Raw genomic sequence first — 19,850 nt, 5'->3', positions numbered from 1 at the left:
TTTGGGCTTCCTAGGACTTCAGGGGAACCAGGCTCTGGTAAAAGCAGAGGCCCAGGGAGGACATGGAGGCTGCTGAAAGCTGGTGAATTAAATAATTCACACAGCTCAGCAGCTTCTGGCTTCACCCAGTCCTGTTCCTACCATAGACTATATGAAATGAAGCACAAACCAAGGCAAAGAAAAGCTTATAAACAAGACATTACTTGATCCATCTTCCCGATTCTCCCCTTGCTGATTGCCTCGCCCTCCAGGTCTCTGCCACACTACTTTAAAATCTAGACTTCTGGTTTGTGTTCTTTCTTTCCAGGTTTGGATACTTTAACCTCCACAGAAATACCATTTTCTGACTTCAGACAGAGAGGAACGTCACACATTCACTTCAGACCAGGCCACTCCTATATCTAAGCCTCTCCAATGGCCCACCCATCCCCATGCCCACAGATGAACCTCACCCCCCAGAGCAGCAGGTAAGTTTGTTTCTCTGTATGGCTCCAGTGCCATTTCTTGCTGCTCTACTCAAAGCACGTTTTTGTTTTTTAGTAGTGTACTTCCTCTAGTTCCTACACATTGTTTTCATGCTATGAATCCCAGCTCTCTATTTTCCTGCAATGACATGCCCATCTTGCAATCACTCCCTGAAGACACATTTTAAGGACTGTCCATCCTATGAAAGTCTGACATGTTTGCCAGGTTTGACTACGCATTCTAGGTTCCAATAGGAGATACCCTGTTCCTTATGCCTAGTTTTAACCTGATGTTTACCCTAATTTATCTGTATCACCAGTTACATGTGCCTACCTTCTCCAAATACAGTGAGTGCATGATGTCCGAGTCATAGCTCACGCCAGGGACTAGCAAATCAGCCATAAAGTAAATGCTGAAACATACCAAGACAGCAGGACACAGCAACTATCTGCCACAGTAGGGATTTTAGAGACATGTCTGTTGTTTCCTGGTATCTGGGAGTTTCTGCACTTGGACTGTAACTAAGTACCCATTTGATTTCTGATGTAAAAAATGTCAAGTGTATGGAAAAAACAAACAAACAAAAAACCCCAAAACATATGCCTACGGTTTTTTGAGAGCCAAACAATGTCATTTCTCCTTTTGCTACTTCTGTTGACTTGCCACACTGAGCAGTCCTCATCTGCTACCTCACCACTTCCTGGACAACCCTGGCAAAACAGTAAGAGGGTCTGAACTTCTTGAGAGTCTTAAGTCTAAATGCTGTTGCCAGTACCGTAGGGTGTGTGTAAATAGTGTAAATATGTGAACGGATGCATGCATGAACTCATAAAACCACACAATGGAACCTTCCTTGAATAGCATAAAATTAGGGTAAGACAAGCTCATAAAATCGGAGAACTTGTACATAAAAGGGATAAAAGGAACACTTAATACACATCTACTGTTCCACAGGAAGTAATGAGAAGTCAAATGACGCCTGAGCCTCAGTTAGTAAATAACAAAGGCACACTGGCAGCTCTGATGTTACTGCCCCAAGATCACATACTTGTCATCAGCATAAAGATTGAAAATGGCACAGTGAATTGTCTCAGCCACCTCTATACTTAGCTCCAGCAACTCCCAGCAATGAACCTCACGGGCCCCTCTCCTGTGTTTCACTTTATTTCATTGTTCTAGGGAGTCTTTCTCTTTGACATTATCTTGCCAAAACAAGTGTGGTTATGGCTTTATCAAAAGGCATCTTCTGAGGCCAAGACAATATGGCACCATCCCTGAAGTGGCCTTCGCAATCCGGAAAAGGTACAGTGCCCTTTTCTTCGAAGGCAGCCAAACAGGCAGTGGGCCAATGGCTTCTGAGGTGCAGTGGAACAGCAGCTGAAACAGTTATTCTTGAAGAGTAACTAAGCTCACGCCTCTCAATACTAGAATGGCATTTAATAGAGGGATGTGGAGAAGAACGGGATGCTGAGATGAAGCCACATATACACAGCCAAGAAGAATGGACAGCTGAATTAAAAAAAACATCAACAATTTCCAGAATTTAAAATCCTGAATCATGACAGGACACTAGTGGAATTCAGGTGTTTCTGGTACATGGACAGCTCTCACCCAATGTGAGGTTGAACTGTTGACCTTGTGTACATCCTACTTCACAAATGAGTCTGTCAGATACGCAAAGCCTATAGGCTAAAGATGATGCCCCAACACTGTGGAGAAACCTCAGGTGACTGTCCAGGCAGCTGGCTGTTTCTGTCAACTCATAAATTTTTTGGAAGTTGCTTGCATGTACTTCCTGTTTTTGTTTTTTATTAGGTAATATTATTTTCCTTCTTGGATCTCTGAGGGAGTTGAAGATTAGTTAGTCATAGTTGAAGATTTGTTAGGATAGAAAGTGAATTAGGTACATTTTGGACTTAACCAAAATAGGATAGATAATGGAATTATTTTCTCTGAATTTGTCAAATACAAATGGACTAGACATTGTTTAGGTATTTATTTCTTGTATATATTGTATATAGTTATTGTAGTTTTGTATATAGTTTTTCTTATGTTAGTTATAACCTTTTTCCTTTTTTCTTTTTATTAAAATAGAAAAGGGGAAATATGGTGGTATTTTATTTGTACTGAAATGTGATTTTAATTGTATGTTAATAAATAAAGTTGCCCAGGGATCAGAGCTATTAGAGCCATAGCAAAAGCTGGGCGTTGGTGGTGCACGCCTTTAATCCCAGAACTTGGTAGGCAGAGCTAGGTAGATCTCTGTGTGTTCAAGGATACAGCCAGCATTGGAGACACACGCCTTTAATCTTAATACCAACCATAGAAGACCTGGAGGTCTATACAGACAGGCAGTGACGAGGCAGTCATGTGGTTGGTTTTACAACCAATGAGAAGGCAGAACAGAAAGTGTATATAAAGACAGACAGGAAGTAGGTCTCTTTCGGAGAGGTCTCTTGGCTGAAGAGGCTAGCTGCAGCAGGCGGGTAAGGCTCTTAACTCTGATCTCTTGGCTTTACTCTTTGCATTGGCTCTGTGTTTCTTATTTAATAAGAAACGGTTGATTACATCTACAACATTAGAATGGGAGACGGTTGGTTACATCTACAACATTAGAATGGGAGAATGCTGTTTATGGGTCCAGGAAAAACTAACTTTGTTTTCAAAGCTGGCATATGTAAAGGGTATAAGAAAGAGGTGGCCCAAGGCTCAGAGTAGTGACTCCAACTACAAAAGCCAGCAAATATCTCCATCCTAAAACCTCAACAGAATAATTAATGGTATCTGATATCTGTATGGTTCAAAGTGTTAAAAAATAAAGCTTTCACACATATTTTTCCCCCTTGATTTTTAATGGAAAGCATAGGAAAAGCTATTCCAACAAAGACCATTGGTTCAATCAGCTCTTTTTGGAGAAAACTGGGAAACAGTATGGCTAAGATGCTATGTATGCATTTCTATAGATCTGACAATGAATTATACAGTTAATCTTTCTTAGATAAGTGAATTATTTCTCCAGTCTATAATTTCATCTGCCTATATAAGAGGGTTAATAGTTTCTACTTTGCAGTATTTTAGTTGAGGGGGAATGGGAATGCTTGTAAATTCCAGAACAGGGACTGGAACCCCAAGAACCTCCATCAGTGGTGTGTGTGTGTGTGTGTGTGTGTGTGTGTGGCGGAGGGCAAGGCTGTGTTCATTCTAGTCCTGCAAGGGCAGAACAGGTGACCTCAGTGGCATCCATCTTCTTTCTGGACTCTCTTCATATCTCCTTGATGCTTCCTAGATTTCATGTTCTGTTCTTTAGATGGTTAAAAATAAACACACAGGTTAGCTGGAGGGGGTGGGCACAATTGACTCCTTCACAGAATAAAGCTCCAAAGCCAAATATGTTTCCAAAGGGTCTGTGTGATACAAATTAAAAGGAAGTAAATGTTCATAAAGTCCACCCAAGGTCATTCCATACCTCCTGCTTCCCCGACACCATGTTCCTAGTGTGAGACCTGCCACCAAACCTGGCTGCTGGGCCAAATAAAGAGAGACTTTTTCTCCTCTCTCTCTCTTCCTTTGAGACAATGTCTCAGGTCATCTGGCTTTAAACAAACTAAGTAGCTGAGGATGGCCTTAAAGAGCCAATCCTCCTGCTTTTCCCTCCTAAGTCCTGGGTCACAGGCATGCACCACCGCCACCCACAGTGCATGAAGTTAGAGGGACTGGAGCCTGGGCTTCCGTGTTCTAGGTGGGCACTCAACCAACTGAGCTCCACCCCCAGTGCTGGAAGACAGTGCTATCATATGAACTCAGATATCAGGGTTTTCATGAAGGACCCAGTGGAGTGACAAAGGGTTGGGATCATTGGCTCTAAAACTAACAAATAGATGAGAAGGTCCTAGGGCTCCTTCAGGCTTGCTTTTCCACCTTGCACTCTAAGTGGCTGTGACCACCAATGCAGAACCACTCTCACCCTGCTTTACTTTGTTCTCAAGCAGGACCCACCTTCCCGCAGAACATGGGATGGACACTGTGATTTCTCTGCCATGAAAGTAAGCCTATATTATATTTACTTGAGACACTACATTGTAGTTCAGTTACTTTTTATGAACGAATCCTAAGCATATCTGCAGACAACATAGGTACACACTGATAGTTACTGTGCAATCTCTCTGGCACCATGGTCTAACTTGGGGCAGCATGTGTAGGATGTTTTAAGCGTATACTAGACAAAAGCATCTGGAACATTCACTCTCCTAAGTGAGGGGTCCAAGTCCAAAACTGACTTGTCACTCAGGCAGATAGGCTTGTCCACATCTCAGAAGAGAGGAGAACAATAGTTGTTTTCAGTAGATTCCCATGAAAACCCACTTAACACCTGCCCGGCTTTCTTATGACTCAGCATGGACAGAGGAGGAATTCAGGGACTAGCTGAGCTCTAAGCCCCCTTGTTGCTTTCTTTAATCTCTCTCAGCCTCTTGGATCTATGTCATTCTTTAACAATGAAAGGTTAATGCCTGTCTACTTGATGACAAAGTCCAAATTCCTCACCCTGGCACTCAAGGCCCTCTGCAACAGGGAGTCCAGCTACTTCTAGAAGGTATTCAAGTCAGCAAATGTGAATGGAGTATAAACGTGAGGCTTAGCATTGGAACAGAGGACACAGGTGAGAAGGATGACTCCATTCTCCTGGAGCTTCCCACCTGCTTTATTGTCTGGGTCTGTTTTTATTATTCTGTCTGCTGAGTGTCCCCACCCTTTCTGTCTGTCTACCCTAGGCTTATGTCCAGCAATACCCTCAGGTCTTCCAGAATTCGTGCTGTCCACAAGCACTGCAGCTTCCTCCTCTAACGGGCACTTCCTCTCTTTCCCCAGAGATGTGCTTGAATATGAAATATGGTAGACTGCTTTGCCTCTTGTGTGTGCTAGCCATGGAACCCCAGCTGTATGAGTAACTCTTCGAGAAACAATGTGGCATATATTTTTAAAATCCTTTCTTACACATGGGGAGTGGAGAAAGCCCCAAGTGAGTAAAATCCTGAATGAATGTGTATTCTATAGCCATGTCAAGGATCATAGTCTCAGATGATAGTAAAATATAAGATGAAGAAAAAAACCAAGGAAGTCAATAACAGAAAAATGGGGAGGTCTTCATAGGTGCTAGTTCTTTAAAACAATGTCAAAACAAAACAAAACAAAACAGAGTTGCAACTTTGAGGGGAAGGAAAGAGCCAATTAGGCTAAAAGGTTAGTTTCAAGTTCAATCCTGACTGTAAGCAAAGAAAATCTCAAGAGCATTCAGAACTGGCCTCATGCATTTTGAATCCCACTAACCTAAGCTTGACCTGAATGTTACAACCTCATATAGAAAGCCAAATGGCTCTTGTTGCCAGAAGAGGAGGATTCTGGGACAGGGACCTAGACAAAGATCACAGCTTAGGATCCATGCATACATGCTAGATAGACCTCTGTGAGCATGATCACTCTAGTAGATTGGTTTACAAGAAGCTACAGGCTCATGGCTGAGGAAGCAGTCTCATGGGAGCTTACGCTGGCTATTCTTGTCTTGAGTCTGATTTTCATGGTAGGAGGTATTAGTCCTTGTCATTTGTTTGCTGTAGAGTTGGGGACCACTCTGTGATATAGTAATAGCATAGACAGGCATCTCTACCTCAGGATAAGAGTGTTCTGTCTGAAGAGTATCAGTGTGTGTGTGTGTGTGTGTGTGTGTGTGTGTGTGTGTGTGTGGTGATTGTACACACTGTCACGGATAGATCTTTGCAGTGCAGTCCACAGAGAAACCACCCATTGGGTGGGGCTCATTTCTTCACAGGTAGTTGGGCTCTTCAAGCCCAGCGACTATGGGAAGCCGGCTGAGTTCCCCTTATGAAGTATCGGGACGCAGCTACACAAAACCCTTGACATTTCACTCTCTTGCCCCACCAGGCCCATCTATCACTTGAAGAGTTCAATGGAAATTGTTTTCTCCCAACATTAAAAGTTATTTGGGAGCTTTTAAGACACAGCAAATATATGTCTGTAAGAGAAGTTTATTTGCTTGTTTAAGAGCCCTGCACTTTATATAGAGAGCTGATATAAAGTGGTGCACAGGAACCTCTAAAACGGTTTATATCCACAGTAAAATACATTTTTGTGATACTCATACAACAGTTAGCCCGGAGCTGAGGGCTTTGTGAACTCTGCTGATCCCCTGCCTCTGCAGCTGTTACTTATCTCTCCATATCTCAGGCCTCCCTCACTGCCCAGCCTGCCTCAGACACCTGCCTACTGGTTCCTCACAGTTCTTTTGCCTAGGGTCTCTAAGATGCCTCAACATGTTGCTTCAGGCAGCCATAGAGGGCCATATGATAGACCTGAAGCACAGCCCTGGCTAATACACCTGCTGATTCACTGAAGTCTTTTTCTGCTTATAGGTATATTTCTCCACCCTTTACTCCTGGTACATGTTCTAGCAGCTAGATACCCTTCTGAGAAAAGACACACCAGCTCTGGCATATGTACACACACACACACACACACACACACACACACACACACACACACACACACAAATCACTGGGCTGGGGGTATAGCTCAGTGGTAGGTCACTTGCCTAGCATGGACAAGGCTCCATGTTCAATTCTCACTACTAGAAAAACAGACCAACAAACAAATGGCAAGATCACATGGTCCCTAATTGATACTTGCTATATTCTAGCTGTGTTAAGGGTAAATGAGTCCAATTACAAGGCAGTAAAATTAGAGAGTTAAAGAAACCAACAGCCCTGTCACTAGAAACCATCTAAATGATATCACTACTTCTTAATCTCTGAGTCACTACCCGCAAAAGACCATTTAGCCAAACATAGAGCTTGTGAAGAGGGTGGTAACAGTAAAAGGCTCCTGAACACACAGTGACCTCAAACTAATTCAAAACCAAGCACATAATGGACCTGAAGTGTTTCTGGAAGCATCCACCTGTGTTGTAGCGGGTAGGTTCACTGCAGCCTGGGCTCTGAACACAGGCTGTCTGCCTGACACTGTACTGGACATATGGCACCAACACCTGAGAGCTGCCTTCCCTCCTCTGCTCAGGTCTGAGATCACAGCATGCTGTGAATCAATGTTTTCACTGTACTCGCGGTTTTATGTTCTTACAGAGACACAATGGCTTTATCATAGAAAACAAAGACTTTTATTATCTTTCTATCGTCATCTGTCAACATGTTAGCATCAATCAAACAGTGTGTCTATGGATTGTATTGCAATAGAATGCTCAGTTTTAAAAACTGCCAATTGAGATGCTGACTTGGGTTTCATAAAAATCACTAAATTAAATTTTAGCTTGGGATTAGGACAATTTCCAACAATTTCTGAACTGAGCCTAAACACACTTCTGCTATTTTGTACTGCCTATTTAGATAGAGGGTATTTCTCAGCATTGATAATTATAAAATCCAAGTGTCAATCAACTCTGAAAAATGCTGAAGGTGCCCCACCTCTTGTAGCATCAAATACACAGGCAAGATCTAATTCCTCCTGCAAAAACAAATAAGCACAGCCATGTCAGTAGCTGCAAGTGTGCTTTCGTCTTTGATAAACTATAAAATTAGATTTATACCAAAGAATTGTTTTAAAGCATATGTATTATTTATTATGAGTAAATGTTTGATTCATATACCTCTTTTATATACCTATATGGATATTTAAAACATACAAGGTCTTGTCAACTTTCTCAAGTGAAAGTGAGTAATGATGAAAGTTTAGAACCCCACTCTTCATCAACCTCCTGACTCCAGGGTTAGGAAAACCGTGGAGAGAAAATGACTGCCTAGTAGGAAACAATGGGATATGAGTCCTCTAGCTCTTGAGCAGACATGCGATTGGGTGAAGGGGAGGGTGGCATCTAGCATGGTCCCAAGTCTTATTCTGTCAGAGTCTAGAAATCAGGCTAGCACCTTTGGGTAGAAGTTAAAGGGAGCAGACATATATTGGTCTATAAATTATTAACAGAGAAGTAAGAACATTACAGTGAGCCTTTCAGGAACAAGCCAGTTCATCACTCTGGATCATCTGAACAAAGTGACCAGGGACCAGAGAAGGAACTGCTTAGCTGAAGCCGCAGGGTGGCAGGGGGCAGGAGTTCTCTCCTTTGTCCCAGATCTAAGGATCTGGTGTTGAAAGGTAAAGCATTGTACTCTGGTGCGCTTGAACCAGTGACCCTCACACTCCAAGGCACAAGTAGCCATAGCACTTCAGATGAGGCCACAGTTTCTTCTGCTGCCTCCAATGAGTCCTGTATCATGGGTCTTTTCCCTTCAGGAAGAAGGATTCAGAGAGAGCAAGAGAAAGGACAAAGTGTCAGAGACTTCAGAGTATGGGCCCAGGGGGAAGTGGGAGCACCAAGAGAGGACAAGCACACAAGGTAACTGACACATTTTGAAGGAAAAGAAGGAAACACTGCAGTCTTCTGATTCTACAAGCAGAGAGCTTTATTCTGGGGATAGTAAAACTAACCTAAGATATAAGACTCTGGAACAACCAGAGGTTCAAAGAAGAAGAGGAGGAGGAAGAGGAGGAGGAGGATAGGGAGAAAGAGGGGGAGGAGAGGTGGAGGAGGAGGAGTTGCACAACTCCAGGGAGGCTACCTAGAAAACAGGACCCTAAGAAAGACACAGGGATCGCCCAATGACAGAGAAATGATGAGATCTACATGAACAACCTGGACATGAGTGGGAGTAATGAAGGACAAGGTTCGAGGGAAAGAGAGCTTAGGGGAGCGGGAGATCCCAGCTGGATCAAGAACAGAGAGGGAGAACAAGAAATAAGTGACCATGATAAATGAAGACCACATGAGAATAGGAAGAAGCAAAGTGCTAGAGAGGCCCACAGAAATCCACAAAGATGCCCCCACAACAGACTGCTGGCAATGGTCGAGAGACAGCCCGAACTGACCTACTCTGGTGATAGGATGGCCAAACACCCTAATTGTCGTGCTAGAAACCTCATCCAACGACTGAGGGATCTGGATGCAGAGATCCATGACTAGGCCCCAGGTGGATCTCTGGGAGTCCAATTAGCGAGAATGAGGAGGGTTTGTATGAGCGAGAATTGTTGAGACCAAGATTGGAAAAAGCACAGGGACAAATAGCCAAATGAATGGAAACACATGAACTATGAACCAATGGCTGAGGGGTCCCCACTGGATCAGGCCCTCTGGATAAGTGAGACAGTTGATTAGCTTGAACTGTTTGGGAGGCATCCAGGCAGTGGGACCGGAACCTGTCCTCAGTGCATGAGCTGGCTGTTTGGAACCTGGGGCTTATGCAGGGATACTTAGCTCAACCTAGGAGGAGGGGACTGGACCTGCCTGAACTGAATCTACCAGGTGAACTCAATCCCCAGGGGAGTCTTTGCCATGGAGGAGATGGGAATGGGGGGTGGGCTGGGGGGAAGGCGGTAGGGGAGGAGGGGAGAGGACATATCTGTGGCTGATACGCAAAATCAAATTAAATTATAAAATAAAAAAAATACAACAAAAAAAAGAAAGAAAAAAAAGAAAGGTAACTTTTGTTGTGATCCATTTCACCACTTATGAAGCTGAGGAAAGCTTCTGAGAGCTACACACCTACACAGGGAATCCCTGGAATGGAATATCTGTTCCCATCAAATCTACCTGATGGGGATGGGGATTTAACTCAGTGGTAGAGCACTTGCCTAGCAGGCGCAAGGCCCTGGGTTCAGTCCTCAGCTCTGGAAAAAAAACAAACAAACAAAATAACAAATCTACCTGAGTGCCTAATACACAGAGGACAACACACTAGTCCAATTCCAATGCAGATTATAAAACTCAGCCAAAGGCGATCATCTTCAGAGCTTGTCCCTAAACGATAGGAGCATATTCCATTGCTCCTCACATCAAAACAAGGGACAGATCCTCCCAGGCTAGACAGCTCGTAGTTGAAGGTGAAGGAGAAAACGGGAGAAAGCAGTGTTTTCTTACAAACATGCTGCAGAGCAGTGTAAAACCACAGGCTCAGAAGGGGACTGAGTGGGAAGGAGGGGAGAAAAGAGGAGAGAGACAGACGGGGGAGGGAGAGAAGAAGGAAGGGAGGGGAGGAAAGGGGAGAGAAGGATGGAGAGAGAGGGAAATGGGGAGAGAGCTTGTGCAGGGGGAGGTGAAGCTCCTCTGTGATAGGTAACAAATACTGCTGAAGTGCTGTTTTCATTAATAAACAGTAAAGCACAAAGAACATGAAAACTCACTTCAGCAAGTGGCAGAAATATATCCTCGAAGGCATTGTTCTCTTATTTCTCTGAAATTGAAAACCTAAATGGAACTGACTGAGCTTCCTGTGGATATATCATTGTCCTCACTAGAAACAGACTGTGTTTTCTGAAGACCATTACAACAGCCATGGGATTGGAAGGAAACGCAGAGATAATCAAATCCAACATGCCTCTTCTAAAAGAGAAAGGTACTTATGCTGGGGCATCAGTTGCTTGTCTCCAGCCATTGAGCAAAGGAGTTGTTTTCCAACCCCCGCCTCCCATAACCTAGCCAGAGCCCTTTCCATTGTAAATTCAACTTTGAAATCACAGGATTAGGGTAGGAAGTGAACTCTTGCCTACAAAGAGCTTAGAGAGGGGAAACACCACACAGAAAGTCTATGGACAGTTCAACAGCCGTTTGTCATTTTTAATACAAGGTCACAAACCCAACTAATCAACTCTTCCCATTCTTACAAATCCTAGAGGGAAGTTAAAATGTTGTGTGGGCTCCATACAAGTTAAGTCTTCATCAGCTTCTAAACATAACAGGACCTTAACCATGCTTCCTAAGTCCCCAGCGCCAGTGAAGTCGTAGCTTTATAAATATCACGGTGAACAAGAAATGCTGTCTTGTCACATTCAAGCCAAATAACAGCTGGACTTTAAAAATAAAATTTTGAAGACATTTGCCTTTTATATTTCTAATTTCTGTTTTCCTTGCTTATGGTTTTGTCATTTGATTTTGATGAGTGGTTAATACACGTGCACAGCTGCCTCTTTGGGTGACCTTTTCTCTGCCTCCATGCCTAGGGCTGTGAAGCAGGCCGTCAAGCTGCTTACTGAGAAATAGCATCCTTGGCATGGTGGCAGACACAGACCTGGGAAGCATGGCTGGGACAGGACCTGCCTTCTAGGTGACTTACTTTTGTACTTAAGAAGCTGCACAGGATGGACCAGGAGTGTAAGGAGGGCAGAGATGACTGTTTGAAGGATGGAAGGAACTTGGAGATGATTATGCATGGATGGAAAGAGGTGATCTCCCAAGCTGGAGGCATAGCTCACCTTTCAGCTCAGGCTCCCTAAAGAGCTTGCTTTCTGGGTGCTTCGTAGAGGACCACAAAATTTTACTCTTAGAGTTTTGTTCTCAGTGATGAGAAGGTACACTCATGCACAGATTTCCCTTTGAATCTTATATCCCCCCCCCCACCCCTGACCCTAAGCTCTAGCTACTGAAGGGCATCACTATTTTAACTTCACAGGGTTTACCCAAGGTCTAGTGCAGGGGATTGGCACACCATAGGCACTCAAGAAATGTTGGCCGAGTGTTTGTTCTGTTGGACCACACGGGCTTAGTGGGGAGTAAATACACTTGATTGTTGTTACTCTGACCCTCCAGCCCTTTTCCAATCTTCACGCTGAGGGGAAAATGAACAAGCAGAGTAGAAAGACTATTATGTGTACCTGCTAACTATCCTGACTTTAACATGAACTGTAACTCCAGCAGGATTTGCAATCAGCTCAGGCTTGAACAGATGCCAAGAACTAGCCTGGAGTCAGCAAAAGGCTGCTCCCCATCCCAGAAGTCCTCACAAAGGCACTGCACTGCTGTCCATATTAGTGCAGGTAACTCGACTCCATTCATGAACTCACAGTCCCCCAGAGGCACATGAGGTCTCAATGGCAACTTTGGGCAAGCTTCTGAAGGGAGGTTTTCACACGCTCTGTAAGCTCCTAGGCCACTACAGCCTGTCTACTGTTAAACTCATCAGCATGCTGCTCCGTGTGATGGGGTAACATGAGAACTGATGTATGGCATGACCAGCTATATTTAGGGGAGAGGAAATGGGCCTTACTGAGGAAGGTCACAAGAAGTTTGTTCAAAAAAAAAATAATAAAGGCATTACAATTATCCAACTATACAGATACATAATATGGAAGCTAGGACCTGAATCTTCCATCTACTTTTAGCTCTATCATTACTGGCATTGTCAACCACACCATGTTATTAATTTTTTTCAGCCTTAATCTTTTAACCTGTAAAATAGGGAAAAATAATACCAGCCAGGTGTTATGGAATATAGCTAGCATTTGGGAGACTGATGTAGGAATATCATGTGTTTAAGGTCAGCCTGGGCTACATAATAAGACCCTATATAATAATAATAATAATAATAATAATAATAATAATAATAATAATAATAATAATAAATAATGATTTATTCAAAGAGTATTTAAAGATTTATGAGAAGAGGCAGTAAAAATAACAGATTATCTGGCATATGAGCACTGGATAGATGTTTGCTAAAAAAAATGTAATTAGGAAACTGTATTTGAAGCTATACAATGTGGGTATTGAGTGGAATTTCTACAATCCTTCTGTAGATTTTTCTCTGCTGTTAAGGCTTTTATCTTTTTATAATGGCCAATAGTTCCATTCACACAATCTCATCAACTTGATTAGCAGCATTACTGGGAGGCAACTCACTATATTTATAGCTAATGTATAGTTAAGAAATCAAATGAAAGTGCTGGCAGAGCAAGGGTCAGGTACAGAGCTCTGTAACTCCTGGTTCATGGCCAAATGAACAGACTGGATTCCCCCAAAGTGATGGAGACTGCTTGCCTTACTATATATAGCCAAAGATTTAGGCACTCCACAGTACAACTTTGCAAGGAGACTGAGACCGGCCTGATCTCAAACGCTTTTTTTGCAGATGGCCAGGCCACCTACTATGTCTGTGTCATAGTCAAACTATTAGCCATGTTGAGTATTTGAAATTCACAGCTGGCCAGACGGAAGAATCTCAACCCTTACCAGTGGAAGCCTGCTGGCAATGACAGTGTGCCTCTGACCGTGTCGCTGTGCCTCTGATACACACTCTTCATGGAGGGGAGCAGGTAGAGTCCTGTTCTTAAGTCCCTTGTCCCTCACTTCCACTCACCTTCCCTTTTCTCTCCCCTCCCCTCTGTCTCGTTCTTTCCGCTCTGCTGCATTCTCTCTTTCTATCACACAAGCACACACAAATACATACACACAGCATTCAACATATATGCTGACCCTTCGTACCTTTGCAGGACTACCCTCAAGAATGAGTATCTCCAACTGACATGGGAGCCATGCCTTCTGGAGAATCTGAGGCCTTGCTGCTGTCCGCCACCACCCAGCTCTCAGGGGTCACACCAGGGATTTCCAAACTGTCTGGGGAGGCCCTGTTCAGATGTTGCTGAGAACTATCTTTGTGTGTGTTAAGGGTCCTGTAAGAAACTCTGCCAGTAAAAGGGTAACCAGCAAGATTCTCCCCTTCAAGCTAAAATAGGACTTGCACTAGGATCTGAGATGGGTAAAGGATCCCATTACTCTTAGGAGAACAAATTAATCTTCCCTGACTGGTGGGATGGATTCTGCCAAAGAAATAGCTAACGGGAAAGCCAGTCCCCACTCTGTGATGACACAGTAAATAACCAGGCCACATTACTAGCAAAGTGCTGACCTAACCTATAAATTGTACCCAGCCTCTGGGGAACAATTTCTGCTGACAGCTGCTTGGTGCATTTAAGACAAACAAACAAAAAGGAAGCAGAAGACAGGCATCAACACAGCTGCAGGTAGACATCCTGAGAGCGTGGCTGCTCTTTCCAGCAAACACTGAGCAGGCCTCAGCCATGGTTAGTGCGCAGGCCCAGAGCTGGGTCTTCCCTAAGCAACCAGGGGGCTTCTGCTGAACCTGTCCCACCTGGTTTACTGTGCCTAGGAATTACTTAATCTAGATTTTTCAAAGAAGTCCTCTTTGTATGTGTCTTCTTTTTCTCAATAGGAATCTAGTGAGGTAGGTGATACTCTGAGATCTGTTCATGGGAATGTAGGGGATTTTCCACTAAAACTTTTAAATAATATTGTGAGGGACTTGGATTGCTGTGTGTTCAGTAATAGAGAATCCAGCAGTGTCTCAAAGTCCTCAACTATAATACATACTGAGGATCAACATTTCTTTTTTTTTTTTTTTTTTTTTGTCTAAAGAATCCAGCTAGTGACTCCCAAGAATGGCCATGAGGATCCTATGCCTAACTCAGACTCACCTTCAGAAACCCAAGCCAGGGAAAATGTACTCACCCTCTGCATCTTCGGGCCGAGTGAGATCGATGACGCCTGGGCCCAGCTTCCCATCTTCACCTGACTTCCCTGTTAACTGGGGTCCCAAGTTCTCAAAACGTGTTCTTTCCTAGGAGAAAGAATAAGCAGAGGCTTACCCTAGGTTCACAGCAGCCGCTGGCTTCCTTCCCGTTTCTTTTTTGCTTAATTGGCAAAGCATGGCCTTCTGAACATGTCTGACCCCCTCGGGCTCTGGAGACTGACTGCTGCAGGCTGAGCATGTTACTGACAAAACCAGCAGTGTCTAAAAGGCCAAACCTGCAAGGAAGGGGAGGCCATGACAGGGACCTGCCAGCACTGCTCTGCCTGGCCGGTCCCCTATGTGTCCGATTTGCTTCTGGAATTTACACAAGGAATACAATGGAGATAGAGGGGCCAGATGTGCAAAAACTTAAGAATGTTCTTACTAAAGCCTGCTGCTAAACTGAATGAGAGAACAACCTTGCAAGTTACAGATCAGGCTTTTGGTCAGTATTCCTGAGAAAAGGACATGACAGAACTTTATGTGCCAGCGTTCCAAAGGCAAACGTGTCAACCATGGTGGGGTGGACATCAACATTGCCCCTTTTCTTGGAGCAAGTCTTTCAGCTGTGAGTTCCTGGGAACTGAAGTGTATATGACTCTCACCCTGTAAAGAAGCCAGAAAGGTTCAATACCCCTGCTGTTTTAGAAGGGAACCCCAAAGGTGTTTGCTTATTTACCAGTTCTTCTAAGAGCAGGAGTCTGAGGCAACACAATAGGATGATCAGTGGCAAGGGCTCACTGGCCATTGTTAATATGGTGGTGTGATCTGCATAAGCCCAGCACTGGTACCCCATGCTCACCTCCCATCTCCATGCTTAGTCTCCAGACTCACACTTGGCTTTGTGTTATCCTTATGAATGAATGAAGCCTTGTTGTTCGTTACTATGAAACGATATTAAATGTCATGTCAGCTTGAATGTACAGACATGAAATAGCAGCTTGCAGCTCCAGGAATGGTTTCTGCATGTTATACTAATGCATTATGCAGCAGTAGAGTGCTGATTGCTGCGCAGTCTATTGTTCAATGACCTAGTTCTGCACCGAGCATGTTCGGCATCTGATGGAAACACGCCGAGCGTTCTGTTCTGTAAGATGTTTAGAAACTTGGAAATATTCGGAAGGAGCAAACATACAATTACTTGATAGAGGATGTGCCTCATTTGTACAGCCTCACTGCGTTTGTGCTTTCTAATACGATTATTTTTGAATATCATTATATTTCTATAATTAATTCCCATCAGTCAAATTGTTGCAGTAAATCTTCCAGTTCCCCTTCATCAGAGACCACATTGAAATCTTCATTGGAAGAAAACACAGCATAAGATGTGCTTTTTTAATCTAGCACTGCTTCTAGGAAAGCTTTGCAACAAAACCCAATTATCTAGTTATCATTGCTCCAACTAGGTAACACTAACTAACTAGTTTCAACAGCAGAGTGTGGGGAAACCTCTGTAACAGAACACATATAAAAGACAGACTGATAATCAAAACCAAAGTGAATGTGGCTCCCTAATACCTCCTCATGTGAAAACACGGCTGCATGGGAACAAATTAACCCAGATGCAGTACAGAACACAAAGCCACCACTGCCATGAGCTGTGTGGGAGCTTCACACGTGGTCAGGGAAGGACAGCTGCTTTCTATCAGCCCAGTTCTATTTTTGAGTAGCACTTCGGTTTGTGGTGATGTAAAGAGAGTCAAAGTGAAGCACACTGGAAAGTCATGTCCAACCTTTGTTTCTGGCACTGTTTCTCTGGCATATTTGCATGTGAATGCCTCTGTTACAGGCCAAGAGTCCTTCTCTCTCCTTGGAGGAACAACCTTTCACTGCATTTTCAGGGCACATGGGGGCGGGACAACTTTCTCTGAAAGACAACACTACGCAACCTATCAATATGCATATTCCAAGGGTCTTTCTAGTCATTCATTCTCTTTGATTTTACTGAAAAATATTCTCAGTTAAAAAAAAAGTTCTTGAAAGAGTATCAGTATGTTTTATAGGGAAGAAGAGGAAAGATTACATGCCAAGCTTTGTAAGAACTCCAAGACAACAAAGCTTACATGATGATAATATTTTTTCTTTTCTAAAAGTGAAGTGCACTCACAATGCAGCAGTATCAGCTTGTTTTTAATCATAACAAAAAAACATCAGGATGATCCACAACACTTTCACGGTGTCTTTGAAGTCAGACAATTTTTCTGACTTCACTGAAAAAAAAAGATTCTTCTGGAAAGACATTTTCCCTGTAAAATATCAATATTTTGACAGTGTAGGAGACAAGGAAGAGCATTCTATGAAATACTGGTTAAATAGGCAGAAAATAAATCAATGATAAAAAGTGTTGGGGGCAGTGGGTTGCATTTTCAATTTGATAATATTAAGCACTGTGTTTGAGATTAAAGCAGGACCCTGCAAAGCCAAGCCCTTTCATATAAATTTCCACCCAGTCTCCCAGAAGATTTCCTTCTTTTCTTCAAAGAATAGCTCAGAATATTTATTTGCCAGCCACAGAACCCTAAGACAGGAAGGCATGGGTGTCTACAAGTTAGGTCTGTGCAGCTGAGCTGGGCACAGCTTTACCAGTGCAGTGGACATGAGCCTCATAAATACAGGACGTGAATATAGGCACAGGTAAGTATGGAGATGCTTCAGTGTAAGAAGCTGAGTCCCTGGCTGTTAAACACCAATGGGTTTGTTACTGTAAGGAACAGAGAGTAGAGGACTGTCCTTAAGTCCCAAATAACCCATCCCCATCCCTTGAACTATCCCTCCCAATGTACACAGCTCCCAAGCAGGGTGACTTAGAGATAAGAGCAAAATTCCTCAGTGTGAACTTGACCCTGTGCCCTACTCTTGCAATCTCCCTGGTTTTCATGTTGATAGTGGAATGCACGTTCTCATTGCTGCCCCTTAAACAGACTCTCACTTATGCATTGTCAGTCACAAACATGCAGGCAACATGAAAGTTACTAGAAAAAAAAATAAAAGTCAGCTCTGCCGTGTTGTAGGGACTGTTGGCTCTCTAAGTGCTTTGAAATTATGATGTATGAGGTAGATGTTGCATATTAAATAAAGATATTTAAATGATAAAGCCCCCGTTAGTGAGAGCTGATGAATGTTAAATGTTACAAGCCACAAGACGGTAGCATCCATCATCTCCATGTGTTATCGGAATCAATGATAGGGTGGCCTCACTGCTGACAGACAGACTCTGATTATTATCCCTTATTTCCAGAGCCAGTGAACAAACCACTCAGATCCTCCGGCATTATTTTTAACTTTGCATTAAATTAGCAACTTTTCCCTCCCTACCATGGCAAGATTGATCAGTTACATCTTGGTACCACTGGAGAGAGAATGAATTTGGGGGTAAATAAAAGACCAGGGGTTTCTTCTCATTTAAGCAAGGAAATCAGCTGCCTCTTCCCAGCAACAAATGTGGAACTGTGATCTGGGGAAGGAACAGTGATGAAACAGTAAGCACACAATAATGGCTTTTCTTTGCACTTAGATAAAAGCTGAATTTTTGATGTGCACAGTATATTTTAATAAAATTTTATATACTGTGTTTTATACACTTATTGGCTATTCCATAATAATGTGTGTGCTCACAGTAAAATTGCTCTTAAATTTATGTGTGTTATTTATACGTTCCCACGTAACAATGCTTTTTGTTGTAAAAAATATTCTGTTTATTAATGTAACTTTACAACCACTGCATCCAAGATCCGTGGTAAATTAATGACATTTTTATTATTTTATAGTGTCATTAAATTTTTACTGATCACTCCATCAAACAGAGGCAGTAAAGGCCATAATGTAAACTGGGACACTTAGATCAGGCAGCAGGAAGACATTCCATGGAGTCTGAAGAAAACTGCTGGCAATAAATGATATTTATACTATCTTTAAGCATGTGAGACTACTTGGATAAGTTTGGCAAAACCGTTTCAGTAGTAGAGTGGATGGTGTACTTAAATAACAGTTTGCTTGCCAGTGAGACAAGCCACTTTCAAACCATATGCAAGATGACTGATTGTAGCCGTCTCCAAAAAACTAACACACGAAATGTAATTCTGTTCCTCACCTTCCCTCTGGGTCACTGAGGGTGGCCAGCTTGTACTATGCCTCAAGTCCTTTCAAGGTGGTCCCATTACTACAGCCGAAAGGGGAAAGTGGCATGTGCTCGGAGGAGTCTTTGTTTGTTACTTTACAAATGGATATATTCCATTCTAGACCTGTCTAGATAATGGTACCATATACTTTACTCTTGTGGTCTAAAAGAGAGGCATTTTACGAACCTTTATTCAAAAGCCCATTTGTACAGATTGTCTGAGTGTGGTGTCATTCATAGCAGCCACAAAGCAAACAGCTGGGCAGGGGGAATGTTACCTATATTGTGGTTTTAAAAGGTGAAAATTATCTTGGGTTATTTTTACACATAAAATACATTATAATTGGGATGTGCTCAACACCGACTTTCTTAAATAAACTTAAATGTGTGTTATTAACTAATTGCCAAATATTCTATTTATGTATATATGAGGTAGTAAATAGAAAATTCTGTGCCCATATAATTGTGAAATTAGTAGCACCAATCTCTCGCATGGGAAATCTGACATGATTCTTTTTTATGTAAATAAGAATTTTGTTGTTACATAGCCAAATGAGCATTTAAATATTTAAAACCTTTCAGATTTGTAATAAAGGTTAACATCAGAGCTCATCAATCACGTGTTTGTGCCTTCCCAAAGCACAGGTATTGCAGAATTCTGAAATACTGTCTACCCTTGAAGTTCCAGCTATGTCTTATTATTGAGTACTGCCTGAATGAAGTCTTTTTGTCTTCATACCAGTTCTAAGCTTCAATCTTTTCTGGATATTTGATTTCATTTCTATATTAGACTGGTTTTTCGGTCCAGGAGAACACTGTCCTAAACTAAATAG

General features: G+C 42.7%; 1 protein-coding gene across 1 annotated transcript in view; it reads right to left on the bottom strand.

The window, feature by feature from the left end:
* Sox6 (SRY-box transcription factor 6) overlaps nucleotides 1-19,850 on the bottom strand; it is a 569,660-nt gene that overhangs the window by 30,530 nt on the left and 519,280 nt on the right. The window contains 1 exon segment of the mRNA XM_052714601.1: nucleotides 14,840-14,948. Coding sequence (XP_052570561.1) covers nucleotides 14,840-14,948 — 109 coding nt within the window.

The sequence above is a fragment of the Peromyscus californicus genome, unplaced genomic scaffold, assembly GCF_007827085.1.
Source record: "Peromyscus californicus insignis strain IS unplaced genomic scaffold, ASM782708v3 Scaffold_4__1_contigs__length_199733344, whole genome shotgun sequence".
Lineage (NCBI taxonomy): Eukaryota > Metazoa > Chordata > Mammalia > Rodentia > Cricetidae > Peromyscus > Peromyscus californicus.
The sequence above is the reverse complement of the archived record's forward strand: the minus strand, read 5'-3'. Positions and strand labels throughout refer to the sequence as shown.